General features: G+C 37.6%; 1 protein-coding gene across 1 annotated transcript; it reads right to left on the reverse strand.

The window, feature by feature from the left end:
- Positions 1-2,115: 2,115 nt before the first annotated feature.
- On the reverse strand, positions 2,116-13,939 carry zbtb20 (zinc finger and BTB domain containing 20). The gene is made up of 3 exons (XM_015393427.1): positions 13,797-13,939; positions 10,564-12,075; positions 2,116-7,023 (listed from the first exon to the last, which is right to left on the reverse strand). The coding sequence occupies exons 2-3, from the start codon at positions 12,053-12,055 to the stop codon at positions 6,488-6,490; spliced, it is 2,028 nt and encodes a 675-aa protein (XP_015248913.1). The 5' UTR covers positions 12,056-12,075; positions 13,797-13,939; the 3' UTR covers positions 2,116-6,487.
- Positions 13,940-14,326: the final 387 nt, after the last annotated feature.

The following is a 14,326-nucleotide window of genomic DNA, read 5'->3' on the forward strand; positions in this document are numbered from 1 at the left end:
TTTTGCTCATCAAAGCAAGCTAAGAAGTTGCTCGGCTAAAATATGTTAAAGCCAAAATGGAAAATGTTCCTTTTGTCTCTAAACTGTGGTTCTAAAATTAAGCCAATAAAGCACTTAATGCCAACATTCTCTTCTCTACAATGCTCATTGCTAGACATTTATAGGTCTAGATTAAACATAAGCTAGACTGTAAAATACAATAAAACCTATAAGGATCACTGTGAGTAAATTGGGCTTTGGTTTGCATTCATTGGTGCTTTTTAAAAAATCAAAGCTCTGGACTTTAAAACCAACTACTGGACTAAAAGCAGCTTCCAGACCGTACAGATTGCAAACCATCACATTCATTAAGAAAAAAGCTCAAGTTTGAGCCACGACTGCTCTCAGATGCTGTTATAATCTCGCAAAATGGCATTATTTACCAACAGGGCGATATGAAAATATCGAAGGATTAAACCTCGATTTTTTTCACTCTAACGGGCAGGTGTGTAAACTTTCCTGCGTCCAGCTGATGTGTGTCTCCCCCTGCTGCTCACACAATAAGATTGCCCGTTTGCCCACTCGTACAGTACATTCCAGTATATGGCTTGTTTGCAAATGGCAAATACTGTGAACTAAAGAAAAGAATTTAACAACTAACAAATGAGGAAAATAACTAAGCGGAGCTTTTTGAGCTCAAATCAAACCCTACTTCATTTAATTAAAACGAACATGATTGCATTTTAAATCTTCAAATCCTCCAGATGGTACAAACATAACACGCAAATCAAACAAAAACTTGCAGATGTAGCTTTTACTGTATATGAATAAAACATTTCAGGTATTTTTTTTAAAGGGTTCTCATTTGCTGCACTCACAAGCACTAGGTTTTCAGCTGTACTAGTATAAATAGTATATTCTTAATAGCGTATATACTGTATTTGTGCAATGCAGGAGAGAAAAACTATGAATATTCTGTATAGTTGCTGCATGTTCTGGTAGGCACTTGAGAGGCATACTCCCTATATCCCACAAGGTACAGTAATACTCTAGCTGCAGGAAAGATTTTTTTTTCTTTTGTATCAAACTATCTGAAAAATGTATTCTTTATCTGCACGGAGATGGCAATACTCAAAATATATATAGCATATTTGTAACCATTTTACTCTTATATGTATTGGAAGGACAACATGCAGTTTACTACTGGCTGAGTGGTGTTTCTTTTAGTCTACTTTGAATTGTTTTGTTTGCCTGAATAAAAATAGAATCTGACTTTAAAATGTTAAGACAGACTGTAAGACGGACCTATGCTTTTCAGACTAAAATGACCCTGTTCCATCCACACGTCAACCAATCCATCTTTCACCTCAATGCAAAGCATAAACAGATATATAAATACACGGTAGAAAAAAAGCCCACTACTCCTTTAATCCAGCCGCGCAAAATGCTTTGAACAACACCACAATGACCACCAGAGAAGCAGGAAGAGTTCTGAAAGAATCAACTTTAACAATGAAATTTTAAACTTACTGCAAGGACAACAATGTACTGTAGACCCTGTGTCTCTACGCTAATATAAACGAAACAAACAGGAATATATTTCAAACACAACACAAACGGCTGCAGGCTCAAGGCTATCATCTATTTTTCCATTAGTTTTTTTTAAATATTTTTTTGTTGTTGCGGAGAATATGCAAAAATGTTGCAACAGAAAGGTCTAGATCTACAACTCTAAGAAGCACGATTGAGTAAAAAAGAATTTCATTTTAGGATAATGTTGCAACCACTTCTAAAGCACCTTGCAGAGTGTTTATTACCCTTTAAATTTCAAAGTTTCTTTCACATCATAATGGGAAACTTGCATGTATTTTTTGGGAGGATGGTCTAAGTGATATTAGAATAAAAAGTAAGTGCAAAACTGTGAAGCAAAGGGGAAAAAAAACAAGGTTTTCAAAATTGTTTTTGCAAATATCTGTGGCGTGTAATATATATATATATATATATATATATATATATATATATATATATAACATGTATACACTGTAGTGTATATTTATATTCAGCAGTAATGCTACACATTTCAGCAGATCTGAGGGAACGCACAAATCATTTTCAAAAGCTGTGAAGCTTTTTTAAATTGGAGGTAAAAGATTTTTATATTGAATATTATAAAAAAAAAAGTATTCAAACATAAATTTACATTTTGACTTCACTTTAAAAATTAGTTGTAGGGCTAGCGAGGGGTAGGGTATAGCCACAAAAAACATTGTTTTTCATAATACTTAAATAGTGATGCAGCTTTATCATAAAAAAAGCAGATAACTGCATTTACTCATATTTAATTTTAACAGATTTTCACCGATGCTCTAAAGGAATGAACGAGGGGAAGAAAATAAAAGTTTAAAAAACCCAAACTAACTTTTGAACCATTAATATGATCAAAATTTGTCTCTACAACCATAGAACATAGATTAAATACCATCCTAATTCTAACCAAATGTATTGATTTTTATTTATAATAAATTCTGTAAACCACGCATAGGTTTTCTTCCTTTACTTTGCCCGTTTTGCACTGCTTTCTGTTGGTCTCCTGTAAAATCCCAGTGAAATACTTTAAGGTGGTGATTATAATGTGACAAACTATTAAAAAGTTTAAAGGGAATAAAAACTTTTGCAAGGAACTATATGTAACTTCTTTTTTGCAACCGAGAGAGAAGAATTAAGCACCACCACGATTAGCCGAAGTAATCTAAGGAGTATATAACTATGGACAGTGAAGGACATGTGATGCTAATGCAACGGGAAGGGGATATGGACTGGGGGTTGGGTATGGGGGGGGAGTCTATAGCACATTATGACACACTGGAGCAAAAGGTTCTTCCCCTTTCAAACCTAGTCTCCTATTAAACACCTTATGATACAAGAAGTCAATCACCGATGGGACGAGTTCTAGCCCTCAGCCAGATCAAATGAAGATTGGCTACTTTTAAAATTCCCAAAACAAAATGAATAGAAAGGAAAAAGAGAAGCGACTGTGAAATAACTGATAGTGTAATCGTGAAACCAAACATTTAAAGAAACCAACACCAAGCTACAACTATCAGGCCAACGACACCACAAGGCTGGTTGTACTCGTCTAGCTACAGTCAAAAGTGCATTTGATACACGTGTTCACATAAAAACATGTATGTCAAAAAATTGAAGGAATTCTAGATCGCTGAAATAATCCCACAGTTCATCTTGCTTTCTCTGCCTTTTCACTCTTTTTCCTGGAAAAAGGGATGATGTAGGTTTGGCAGTGTTTGGATCTTCAATGGACGACAAACATCACGAGCTGCGCTGTGCCATACAGGTGGCAATACTGTTGGAAAGAGATCTCGGCAGTTGCTAACATATTTCTAATTAGTGCATTGTCTGTTAAGGCATGAGATTTAACCCTCCACGTGCTGTGTAGAGACAAATATAGCACTAGCATGCAGCAATTTGCCAAACTGGCAACAACAGCTATGGATAGGAACCACAGAATTCATAGGCTTTTATTCACACCATAGAGACAGGCCCAATCAATTGTTCAATAACGTGCTACTTTTACTGAGGACAGACCTCACACTTTCAAAGATCTGTTTCACATAAGAGTGATTCCTTTCTTCTGATATCTATCAAGTTGAACCGGAACCAGATGTGTGCCAGCTGACCTAAGCTAAGGAATTGTTACAGGCGTCCTATTAGCCCAAAAAGGTTTGGAGAGCTGTGTGTGTGTTTTTTTTTATAGTACCTGCGCTGCATATTGCAAAGGAAGCCCTACAGTTGAGATATTCCACTTATCAACAATTTGATTAGGCTATTTACCGCATACAGACGCTCACGGACACACAAACACCGAAAGGAAAGGAACACGACTGCGCACAAGTGACGGACTGATATCAAAGAAGCTCTACTCCATCACAACAGAAAGTTTTTTTTTCCTGGAGACACACATCATTTACACACATACACACATATAAGTGTATTATTAATAATATAATATTACTTCCGCCGGCATACTTGGACGGGAGGTTCTTTATTATTACTGTTGTTTCACTGTCAATGATGTTTGGCTTTGAACGATCTCATAGGAAAATTCTGCACTGTTAAAAAAAACCAAAACCAAAAGAAATAATAAAACCTTTAAGGGAACTGAGACGATAGAATATTTCAAAGGTTTAAACGTAGACGAGCACACACGATGGTTAAATAAAATAAATGCTTGCATTAACGCGGAACCAGAGTATACTGAAGGTAACAGCAAGCGATAACAAAAGCAGAGAATTGCGAAATTTACAAAATGAAAAACTTGAAACACCGCTATTCAGGTGAACTCTTAAAAAAAAAAAAAAGAAAGAAGAAAGATTTTTTTTTCTAAAACTATATCTCTGTTAACAGTAGTGCACTTATTGGTTTAAGCAGTGCAACATATATGCAAGAAGATAATGCAGTCCACTTATCAAAATTAAACAAAACATTTTTTTTCCTTTAAAATTGAGAAAAAGAAATTTTATTAAAGAAAAACAATTAAATATTAAGCACAGGCATTTTAAGAAAATGTGCAAAACAGCACTTTTTTTCTGAACTGACAGAAGGTCTTTTGAAGACCTCCTGAATGCAGTTAGTTATTCGCTTTATCGTACAACTACCAAAAGTGTTTGCTCGCTTAAAGAAGCAAATCCTTTAGGCTGCAGTTGCACGTGTGCATGTGTTTCTCTGTTCGTGTGTGTGTGAGAGAGACCTATTTTGGATAGAAAATCAAATACAAAAGAATGAAAAAACTATCTGAAATCAGCCTTAAGTAGCACAATGCAAGAATGACGACATGAACACACAAGCTTCCACATCTAGTCTACACATACTGTGTCTTGGTGTAAGAGAAAATTGGGAATGTATGCTGTTTTTCCACACAGTCCATCTGCAGCTTGTGGTATATCATGAAACAGCGTGCTATCGATTGATGGAAGCTACTTGTTTTGCTTTCAGACTGTATTTCCTTTCAAAACGTTGCATGCCATTTGAGCCTTCAGGGAGAGAGAGAGAGAGAATGCACGAAGAGTAATGCACTCAGCTCTCCCACCTGCTGAAACAGCTCCACAATCGTAATGAACAGGTTACACAGGCGTTCTAGGATCAGGACGGCAATTATTTTGCTTTTTAGTCTGACTCAAAATTAATTTACACCATCTTTTACAACGCCGATCCAATCAGGAACTGGCTGACCCCCTCCCCACGAAACTGTAATTCAATTATGAGATTAAAACCAAACAGGCTACTCGATAACAACAATAGTTGAAGTGACAATTCCTTTTTTTTCCCCCTCTAAATCTATATCCCATAACAGTCGGGTGCAGGTTGAGGAGCAGCAATTATGAAGGAGAGAGTTTAGTCCCATATTCCAGCCTGCCTTAACTGTGAAAAAGGCTGAAAAGAAAAAACAACCATCAGCACAAGAATCTTCCATTTTTTTTTGTTTGTTTTGCAGTGGAAGAAATCTTAAGTAGCCTTAACAGTCTTTTAGGATATTAAAAAGGCAGTGTATGCAAATGAGATAAACTCCAAACTCCAGGAAAAAAAGGAAACGTCTTTTTGCTAAAATACTGTCTGATCCACACACATTAATTTAGTAAACGTTATCTTGACCGTCAAAATTCATGGACAATAATCGTTAAACAGGTGAGAAATAATAAGTTTCCCCCCCATCACCTTTGACAGGAAGTTACTATTATGTAAGATGACTAAAATCGGTACCTTGACAACAGCTGCATTATAATCCCTTAAACCACAGGAATAAATAAAACCCAGTGTCAAATTAAGTACTCTGCATTTTTTTTTGATATAAGAAGGCAATCTTGTGACCATCAGTATTTTAGAGGGAATATGTAGCCCAACCCCAGATATATATACTTTTTTTCAGTTTTTTTGTCTTTTTTTTTTTACTGTTATCGTTGTAAATTATACCACAGTAAGCTTGGACATCTATGTTTCCAAACTGGTCAATATGGATTCACCACTGCCATGATTTTTGTGTCACGGCAATACATACGCACACACAGACACAATTGGACAAATAAAGAGACCAACATGTATGCAAAAAAACACAGACGTTCGAACATATTTGCTCATTTAAAGTCATTCAGACATATCTAGACTAAAGGTGTGTTTGTGTGTATGTGTTTCTTTCGTAGGCCTTTCGGTAGTGTTCAACACATAAATCAGTATTTTAGGAAAGCATACATTTAGAGGCCCGTAGTTTGGATCCATCCAGTAGATCATCATCAAACTACTGAGCCTTAAGGCCACCATCTTTTTTTTTCTTTTAGAATAACAGGAAAAAAAAAAAAAGTAAAATTTTTTTGGGGAAACTTAATGTGCCAGTGTCTATACTCATTACTCTTCATACCTCAAAATAAGAAAAGGAAATTCTAGTGCCATTGTATTTGTCATTCTTTCAGAAAGAAGTTTCTTTTTTTCAAATTTGTACTTATCCATCGGAGACATGCATTCGCATGTGGTCATTGAAGAGCTCCATTTGGTCGAACTTGGCAGGGCAGACGGAGCACACGTAGGTGGTCCCTTCTTGGCAGCTTGCTTCAGCAGCTACACCCACTCCCGTTCCAACCCCAGCCCCTACTCCGGCGCCGCCGCTCACTGGCATGGCGAGGGCCACAACTCCAGCTCCGGGCTCGGGGACAGCAATCGGCATGGGGATGGAGACAGGACCCGCGCTGCCTGCACTCACAGACAGACCAGTGATGGCACTGGCATTGCTGTGTAGGGCCATGTGGCGCTCCAGCAGGGTCTTGTGTGAGAACTTCTTTTTGCAGATGTAGCACTCATAGGACTTCTCTCCACGGTGCAGCCGCATGTGGACGTTCAGCGAGCTCTTCTGGGTAAAACGCTTGTTGCAGATGCTGCATTGGTAGGCCCGCACCCCTGTGTGTGTCACCATATGTTTAATTAAGTAATCCTTCAGGGAAAACGAGCGCCAGCAGATGCTGCACTGATGAGGCTTCTCACCTGGAAGTGCAGACAATACAAAAGCATTAAGGGATTGAAACCCCCCCGAAAAACAATATGGTTTACACATTAGACAGGAACACTCATTTGCAGTGTCTGAACAGTTGCATTTGAGTAGTTCCATTGCCATGTGTCCAACTGTACTCTCAATCTTATGCTAAAATTATGTTTTAGCAAAAAAAAAAAAAACTGTACTATTTGCATCACTCCTGGGAAAACCGTGCAAATCTTAACCTCCTCATTCTATTCCCATCTCCGTTTCTAAAGCTAATTTAGCTCCATCTGTTCATCGTGTAAACAGCCAACTTGATGAGGGCTTTGACTGAAATGTCAAAATCTGTGTGGTGCGGCCATTTTTAATGAAAGATTTCAGCTTCCTCATTGTGCAGAGTGTTTATTAGGCTCTCTGAAAGCATATAGTGAGATATTAAAGGCAAAAAAATGAGCAAATAATTGATTTGGAAGAGAGTCAAGTCCATTTTGTGACCCTTAATTTTCCTGAAACACAGCCAGCAGACTTTTCATATGGATCATGTAGCTGGATTGTGTGCAGAAACCTCAAATGCTATCTTGTAAGTACATACCTTAAGCTAAAATGAACTAATTCTGTGTTCATTTTGTTTAAACTTTTATTTCACTGAAGGATGCGGTCTACAGACAGTGTGAAAGATTTATTATCTCTGTCTAACACTGCTCTGTCAGTATCCCATATATATCAAGTACTTCTGGCCAGGAAATGGATTGTAATGAATAATAATGGTTGTTTGAATCTGGTTATTTTATGGGACCATCTAATTATATGATATTTGATTCTTTTCTTTTGTCAGGATGATTTCCGCAGGAGCTAAATGATGAGGTTGGCATTGCTTAAAGGGGCCAAGTCACATAATACAACTATAGGGAAAACATAGTATATGTATTTATCTTCAAATCACTCAATACACTAAGCATCTTGAAAGTGTTTACTTAGTCCTTTTTGTAAAGAATTTTTGCAGCAGACGTGATTCGCAGACACAAACATTGTTGCACATCATCTGCTATCAGCTTATATAACCAAATTCGAAACTCAAACAACTGTTAATATCATATGTTTTATACACTAGAAGAAATCAAAATAAGTAATATAATAGTAGATAAGTAATTTTTTCTTAAAATAAGTGTATTTGTTGGCTTAAGAAAGTAAAATACACATTTTGCCAATGGAACAAGACAATTTACATTTAAAATAAGAAAACACAACTGCATTGTCTTATTTCAAGTGCATCCTATCTAATTATCTTATTTTAAGATTAAAAATACTAATTCCATTGCCAAACTATCTCATTTACCTACTCAAATTATGGGTGAAAACACTTAATTTGAGTCATTTTTTATTTATTCGTAGATCATTTTTTCCAGTGTATAACCTAAATATGTTTCAATCACAAGAACTTGGAGCGTTAGATTGGGCTTTTTATCAGGCATCTGTATCTTCCAGAGCGTCAGCTCCCTCCTCAGTGAACACAAACATACATGTTATATTGCAAGCATGACTTGTAGTTCATCCCTTCTGGGATCTGTTTTTTTTTTTTGTACTTTTTCCAACTTGATCTTAGATATTCTAAGATATTCTTAGATATACTTGCTGATTTCACAAATATGCAATATTGTACCTGTGGAATTATTTTATGGTGAATATATACAAAGCGCTTTGCTTACAAACAAATAGAGCAGAAACAAACTGTTAAATAAAGAAAAACTATAAGAAACCAACAGGGCACTATAATTAAATACGGAAAGCTTTTTATGCAACTTGAGTGAGCCGCTGCCATATTGACAGGTAATGTCATAGTATGTGACCGGGCGCCTTTAAAAAAACACAAAGACTTATTTTCAGCTGTTTTCAAATTAACCTAATTTCAGACTATTTTAATCAGTCTAGTTTAGTCTATATAGTAAATATGTATAATTTCATAATATTATTGAAGTAATTCGACTTGTACAGTTAGTACAATATTTATTCAGTATTTTTTATTTAGTCATAGTCTGGATTTTGTTAAAGTGGGGTTCAGCAGAAAGGTGTTACTTTCACTAAATTGTATTAAACAGGAAGTAATGTACTTTAGAGGTGTGCTTGTTAATTCTAATTTGAGTCAACTTTCAAAAACAAGGCTGAACTTAGTATAGAAATGTTGGCCTGTTTTATTTTTATCCTCCAACCTCATGAGATGTGCTGTATGTGGAAATGTCTCAGAGCTAAGCTCTTTACAGTTAATCATGCTAACCAGGCTAATTGCTAATTAGATGATTAAAAACATCATGTTTTCTTCTAATATTTTAACACATATTTGACCATAAAGCTGGAAAAGAATATTATTTTATGCTTTCAAATGAAAAGAATGTGATATTGTGAAATATTCTTGACAGTCAGAATGCTTCAAAATGTTCCAAGGAATCTATTCAAAACTTAATATCACTGTGAAAATCTAACTGAAATAAAAATATGAATAAAAGCTAATTATTTCATTGTTAAAGGGAACAGCGTAACCATGACTCTACATTGGGCGCTGTAGTGTTTCTACTAATATGGAGTAGGCTGCAACTAATGATAGTTTTGCTAATCCATTAATCTGTTTTTTATTTTAATTGATTAATAATTGGAATAGAAAAACGTTCATTAAAGAAGTTTTTTTGTAGAATTTAAACCAGGTGAAACTAAAACCTTCCCACTTGAGGAGTTCTTGATAGAGCATATTTAAGGATAAAACTTATTTTTTCTTTTTATATCTTGCATGCAAAAAATGTGTGTATCTTTTTAATGGTCTAAGTGGGTAGCTCTGTCAGCAAAATGCATGTTTTAGATTCTCTTTACTCCAGTTAACAATTAATCGATTACTAAATTTGTTGACAATTATTTTAATAATCAATTAGTCCGAACAATCGTTTCAGCCCCTCATATAACTACCTGACTCCACAATGCAGGAAAGAAATAAACAAAGTATAGCTAAGTAGAAAGATTTAAAACTGCTGAAATCGGGAACGGCAGATCAAAGCTTTAGGAAATCCAAAGATAAAGTAAATAAGCCACAAAACTATTGATAGGTACAACTCTAATAAACAATAGATGGGTATTAATATAGAGGAATCATAATAAACCTATCATCTTTGTTTCAATGTTTGTATGTATCCAGGGTGCGCTTTTCATTATCATTCCTATAGAAATAAGTACATGGTGCTGTCTCATCTTGTGTGGTCTGTTACACAATCCCAGGATTTCCTATGCAAAACAAAACAAGTTGGTCATAACTAAACCTGAAGAAGTGAAACAAAAAAGAGATCCATATCAGCAATAACAGCTGATAATATCAACAACTGGTATAGTGGTTCAAGCAAATAAAATACAGTTCGTCCAACTAAGCTTCATTTTTAAAATCAAAACCTAAGGTATTGAAAGAATCTGTGATGATGACAAAAAAAATAAAATCCTACTTAACCCTAATCCTTTGTCTCACTTAACCTTTTAGCAAGCATTTAACATTTCTGTTGGAAACTTTGACTTACCAGTATGAACAAACATGTGTTTGACATAATTCTGTTTGGCAGTAAAGGTTTTACTGCAGAGAGTGCATTCATAGGGCTTCTTCTCCCCTGGACCCATCCCTCCTGCAGCCTGCTGTTGCTGCGATGGTGCCTGCGGTACCGACATGGGGTTTGGGAATGATGGCATTGCGGGCGGGGGCACTGCCACAAACTGGGGCTGCTGCTGGCCATGAAGGTACAGGAAAGACTTGTTGTCTCTAGACGGCTGTGCGGGGAAGAGTGTGGGCAGGAAGGTGCTTACAGCAGTGCCCACTTGGGAATTGCTGGTCAGGGTGGGTGCCATCCTCAGGTTGCTGGTGTGTGATTCTATCTGGCGCATGTACTGGGACATGGGGCTGAGTTTGACTGAGTTTGGCAGGGGCTGCATCATGCTACTGTCACTAGTGCTGTGGGAAGTGTCCCCATCCTCCGTCTTTTGCATTTGCTCCGGGGACGAGTTGCTAACCTCTATCTGCACCATGGCACCTTCGTTTTGCTGTCCCTCCCCAACCCCGTCTCGACTGAAGCCTGTCAGGTATGACTGCTGCTCCATGGTATCCGTCTCTGTGCTGATGGAAGAGCTCACCCCTGAGTCAAAGTTTTCAACCTTGGATTCGCTCTCCACACCCTCATTGTGATCAGTGTCATCCTGGCAGTCGCCCATATCGTCACAGCAGGTGTACTCATCTTCGGCCTCCTGCTTTATGTGCAGCCCTTCTGTACTGATGCGTGACGGTCGTTGTTGCTTTCGGCAGTGAGTGGACTCTGCAGTGGAAAATAAGCGATCCCCCTGCTGGGACCGATCCTGGATGCGGTTCATCCAGGCTGGATCTTGAGACTGATCCCTCTGATTACTCGGATAGTTTGCAGACAGTTGATTAGCGTAAAGGGACCGCTCACGGGTGCCATTCTGCAGAGATAGGCCAGGGAAGGAGTATAGTGATGTGTATGCACGATCTACACTTTGCTGTGATGTTACTTGCATATAGCCTGACTCCGCATCGCTGCTGGGCCCAGAGGTGCCAGACTCTGGTGTACCACGAGGGGTGTCCTGGCCAGAATCTCCTGGTATCACCGGGAACCCCCCTGGACCAGCAAGGCCCACGTTCTGGGACACAATGCGAGTGCACTCATCAATGACGGTCTTTATCTGCAGAATGCTGGCGGCGGTAAGGATCTGCAGAGCTTCTGACTGAGACACTCGCAGAATGCCACTGTACATAAAGTCAATCAGCTTCTGGATGGATTGAACTGAGACCACAGAGGGGATCTCGATGTCACTGTAGCCCAAGAGCAGCTTGTCCTGAAAGAATGGGCTTCCAGCGGCCAGCACGCACCGGTGAGCTCGCAGCATGCTTCCATGGATCCGAACGGTCACGTCACAGAAGTGCCCGCGGTTTCGTTGCTCATTGAGGGTCTCAAGTACAGAATTGCTGAAGTTGTGGAGATTGATGTTATGAATGCGCTCGGTCATCCCCTTGCAACTGATGACACCTGGAAAGAGGGAGGAACGAAGCTGGCTGAAAACCTTCCCATTAACAGGTACCTCAAATTACAAAACACAAAACAATATTTGCTTTATTATTTGCTTTATAAGTGACATTTATATGTTCTAAAACTTTGTGTTATAAATTTACACAACCATATGGAAGGTGTTGATGACAGAAGATAATCTGATCAGCGTCCTAAATAAAGAAGCTGCCTGCCTAGAGTGTCTCGTCTAAGCATATTGATAGAAAGTTGAGTGGAAGGAAAAAGTGTAGGACATAAACAGCTGGGATAAACGCAACTTCTAGAGCTGCTACAAACAGCTGAATCCAGGAAATTGGCTACAACTTTTATATGTTTGTGTTGGGCTACTCCTGAAACAGGGATGACACCAGAGGAATCTTACCTCTGGTGCCAGAAAACAGATTTTGGGAGCCTTTTTATCTTCTGGTGTTTCATCAGGTCCAATTTTAATACAGCTGCTGACCAAGATACTTTAGATCACTTCATGATTACTCTCATGCTTCCTTCTGCTGATACTTCTTTAGGGGAAACTATATTTATTTTCATGCAGAACTTGATGGCCACATTGCCAAACATATCTGTTTTAAGTGTCACTGCATAAATGCTTTACAGAAAAATTATCACATTTTCTCCAAAAGGAAGATGATATCAACTGAACCAAACAGTGCAGAATATATGAGGGCTGATAATAAAGCAACCTCCTAACACCTCAGCAAAGCCATAGACTGATCGCCTGTCTGCAGTGGTGATCAAAATGAACCGAGACACACACTTCAAACATATCGGTCTGTGTGTAATGAGTATATAGAGCAGATTAGTTTTGATGTATGAATTTAATTACTTTAATAAATTAACTTTTAGTGCCATTCACCAAGATGGCCTTTTAATTTTACACGTCACAGAAATATACTGAAAAAATAAACAAAAATCTATTTTAAAAATAAACAAAAAACTGTTTGTTAGTATAACAGAATCAATTATAAATTTAAAAAAGTAACCAATAAACCCACCAGAATTATTATTTTTATTCATAATGACACTACTGGTTCTTAGCTCTGTGCCTGATACAAAAAAACTAAAGTTGTCTCAGGTAAAGAAGAATCAAGATGATTATTTTATTAAGTAAATTTAGTTGTTTTTGTCCTGAAGTACCTACAACCGCCTTTAGGTGGTGCACTGTGCTAAAAGGACAACAGGCCTCTTTTGTCAGCCATGTGTTCACAATGATGCCATTTCCTAACTATCCTTTGAATACACTATATGTGACCTAGCTGATCAGAGATAACCTAATGTGCCTTTTTTCCCTCAGCAGGAAGAAAAAAAAAAGAATATTCAAATAAAGTAAGAAGAAAATGTAGAAATGTGATATTTAAAGCTGCAGCAGATTTGATTTAGTAAAGCTTGTCAAGTATTGGATTGTTTGTAACTGAAGGTGTTTTTGGATGAGTTTAAAAAAAATACAAAATAAAATATGTGCACTCCCTTTAAAACTAAATATAAAATAAACCTATGTGGACATATATAATTTTAGGTTAATGTCTTTTTTAAAATGTATTCACACACACAAAAAAAATGCAATTTATTAAAATTAAAAAGAATGCAACACATTATTAATCAACCTTATGACACTAGGTAAACTAAAGTGAATATCACAATTAAAATAGTGATGTGAGTTAAAAAAAATTAAGCTGGCCATTACTCACAGTTAGATGATGTTTTTTTTTTTTAAATGAAATGCTTGTGAGGCTGGTGATGAAAAGCGGGTCAGCTTGCTGGTGGAGATGGCTGATCAGTGACCTGGTGCTAGGCAAGGCTGTCAGTCCTCTCAGTCCAAATCATGTGTTCCTCTGCTACAGTGTTTGGAGAGGAGGGGAAGAGAGGGGGGGAAGGGGGTGGGGAGGGGGGACACAAAGACAAATCTTAATGCCACATTCTGCCTGTCGATGTTGCCCCTCCCTTAATGAACCTCGAGCCACAGTAACAGGAATATCTGCCACAGACATGCTGCAACAGATGTGTGAAGAGTTTTTACAGCAAGGCGAGTGGACGTTTCTGTGATCACATGACTTCCAAATCACAAATCAATGTTGAATATGATTTTGTCTTTGGTTGCCTCTTTTCCCCCCCCCTCAACTGCAGAATAACAAAGCCACACCCTTGTCAAGAAAAATAATCTTTCGCTCTCATAAATATCAAGGATGGCCTTTTGTTTGAATATAAAACTGAGAAAATC

This window comes from Cyprinodon variegatus, unplaced genomic scaffold (genome assembly GCF_000732505.1).
Source record: "Cyprinodon variegatus isolate N-32 unplaced genomic scaffold, C_variegatus-1.0 Scaffold641, whole genome shotgun sequence".
NCBI lineage: Eukaryota > Metazoa > Chordata > Actinopteri > Cyprinodontiformes > Cyprinodontidae > Cyprinodon > Cyprinodon variegatus.

Coding starts and splice junctions, on each gene's coding strand:
- zbtb20 (XM_015393427.1), bottom strand. CDS start 12,055: ATGACCGAGCGCATTCATAACATCAATCTCCACAACTTCAGCAATTCT. Junction 7,024..10,563: donor ACACATGTTTGTTCATACTG/GTAAGTCAAAGT, acceptor CTGCACTTCCAG/GTGAGAAGCCTCATCAGTGC.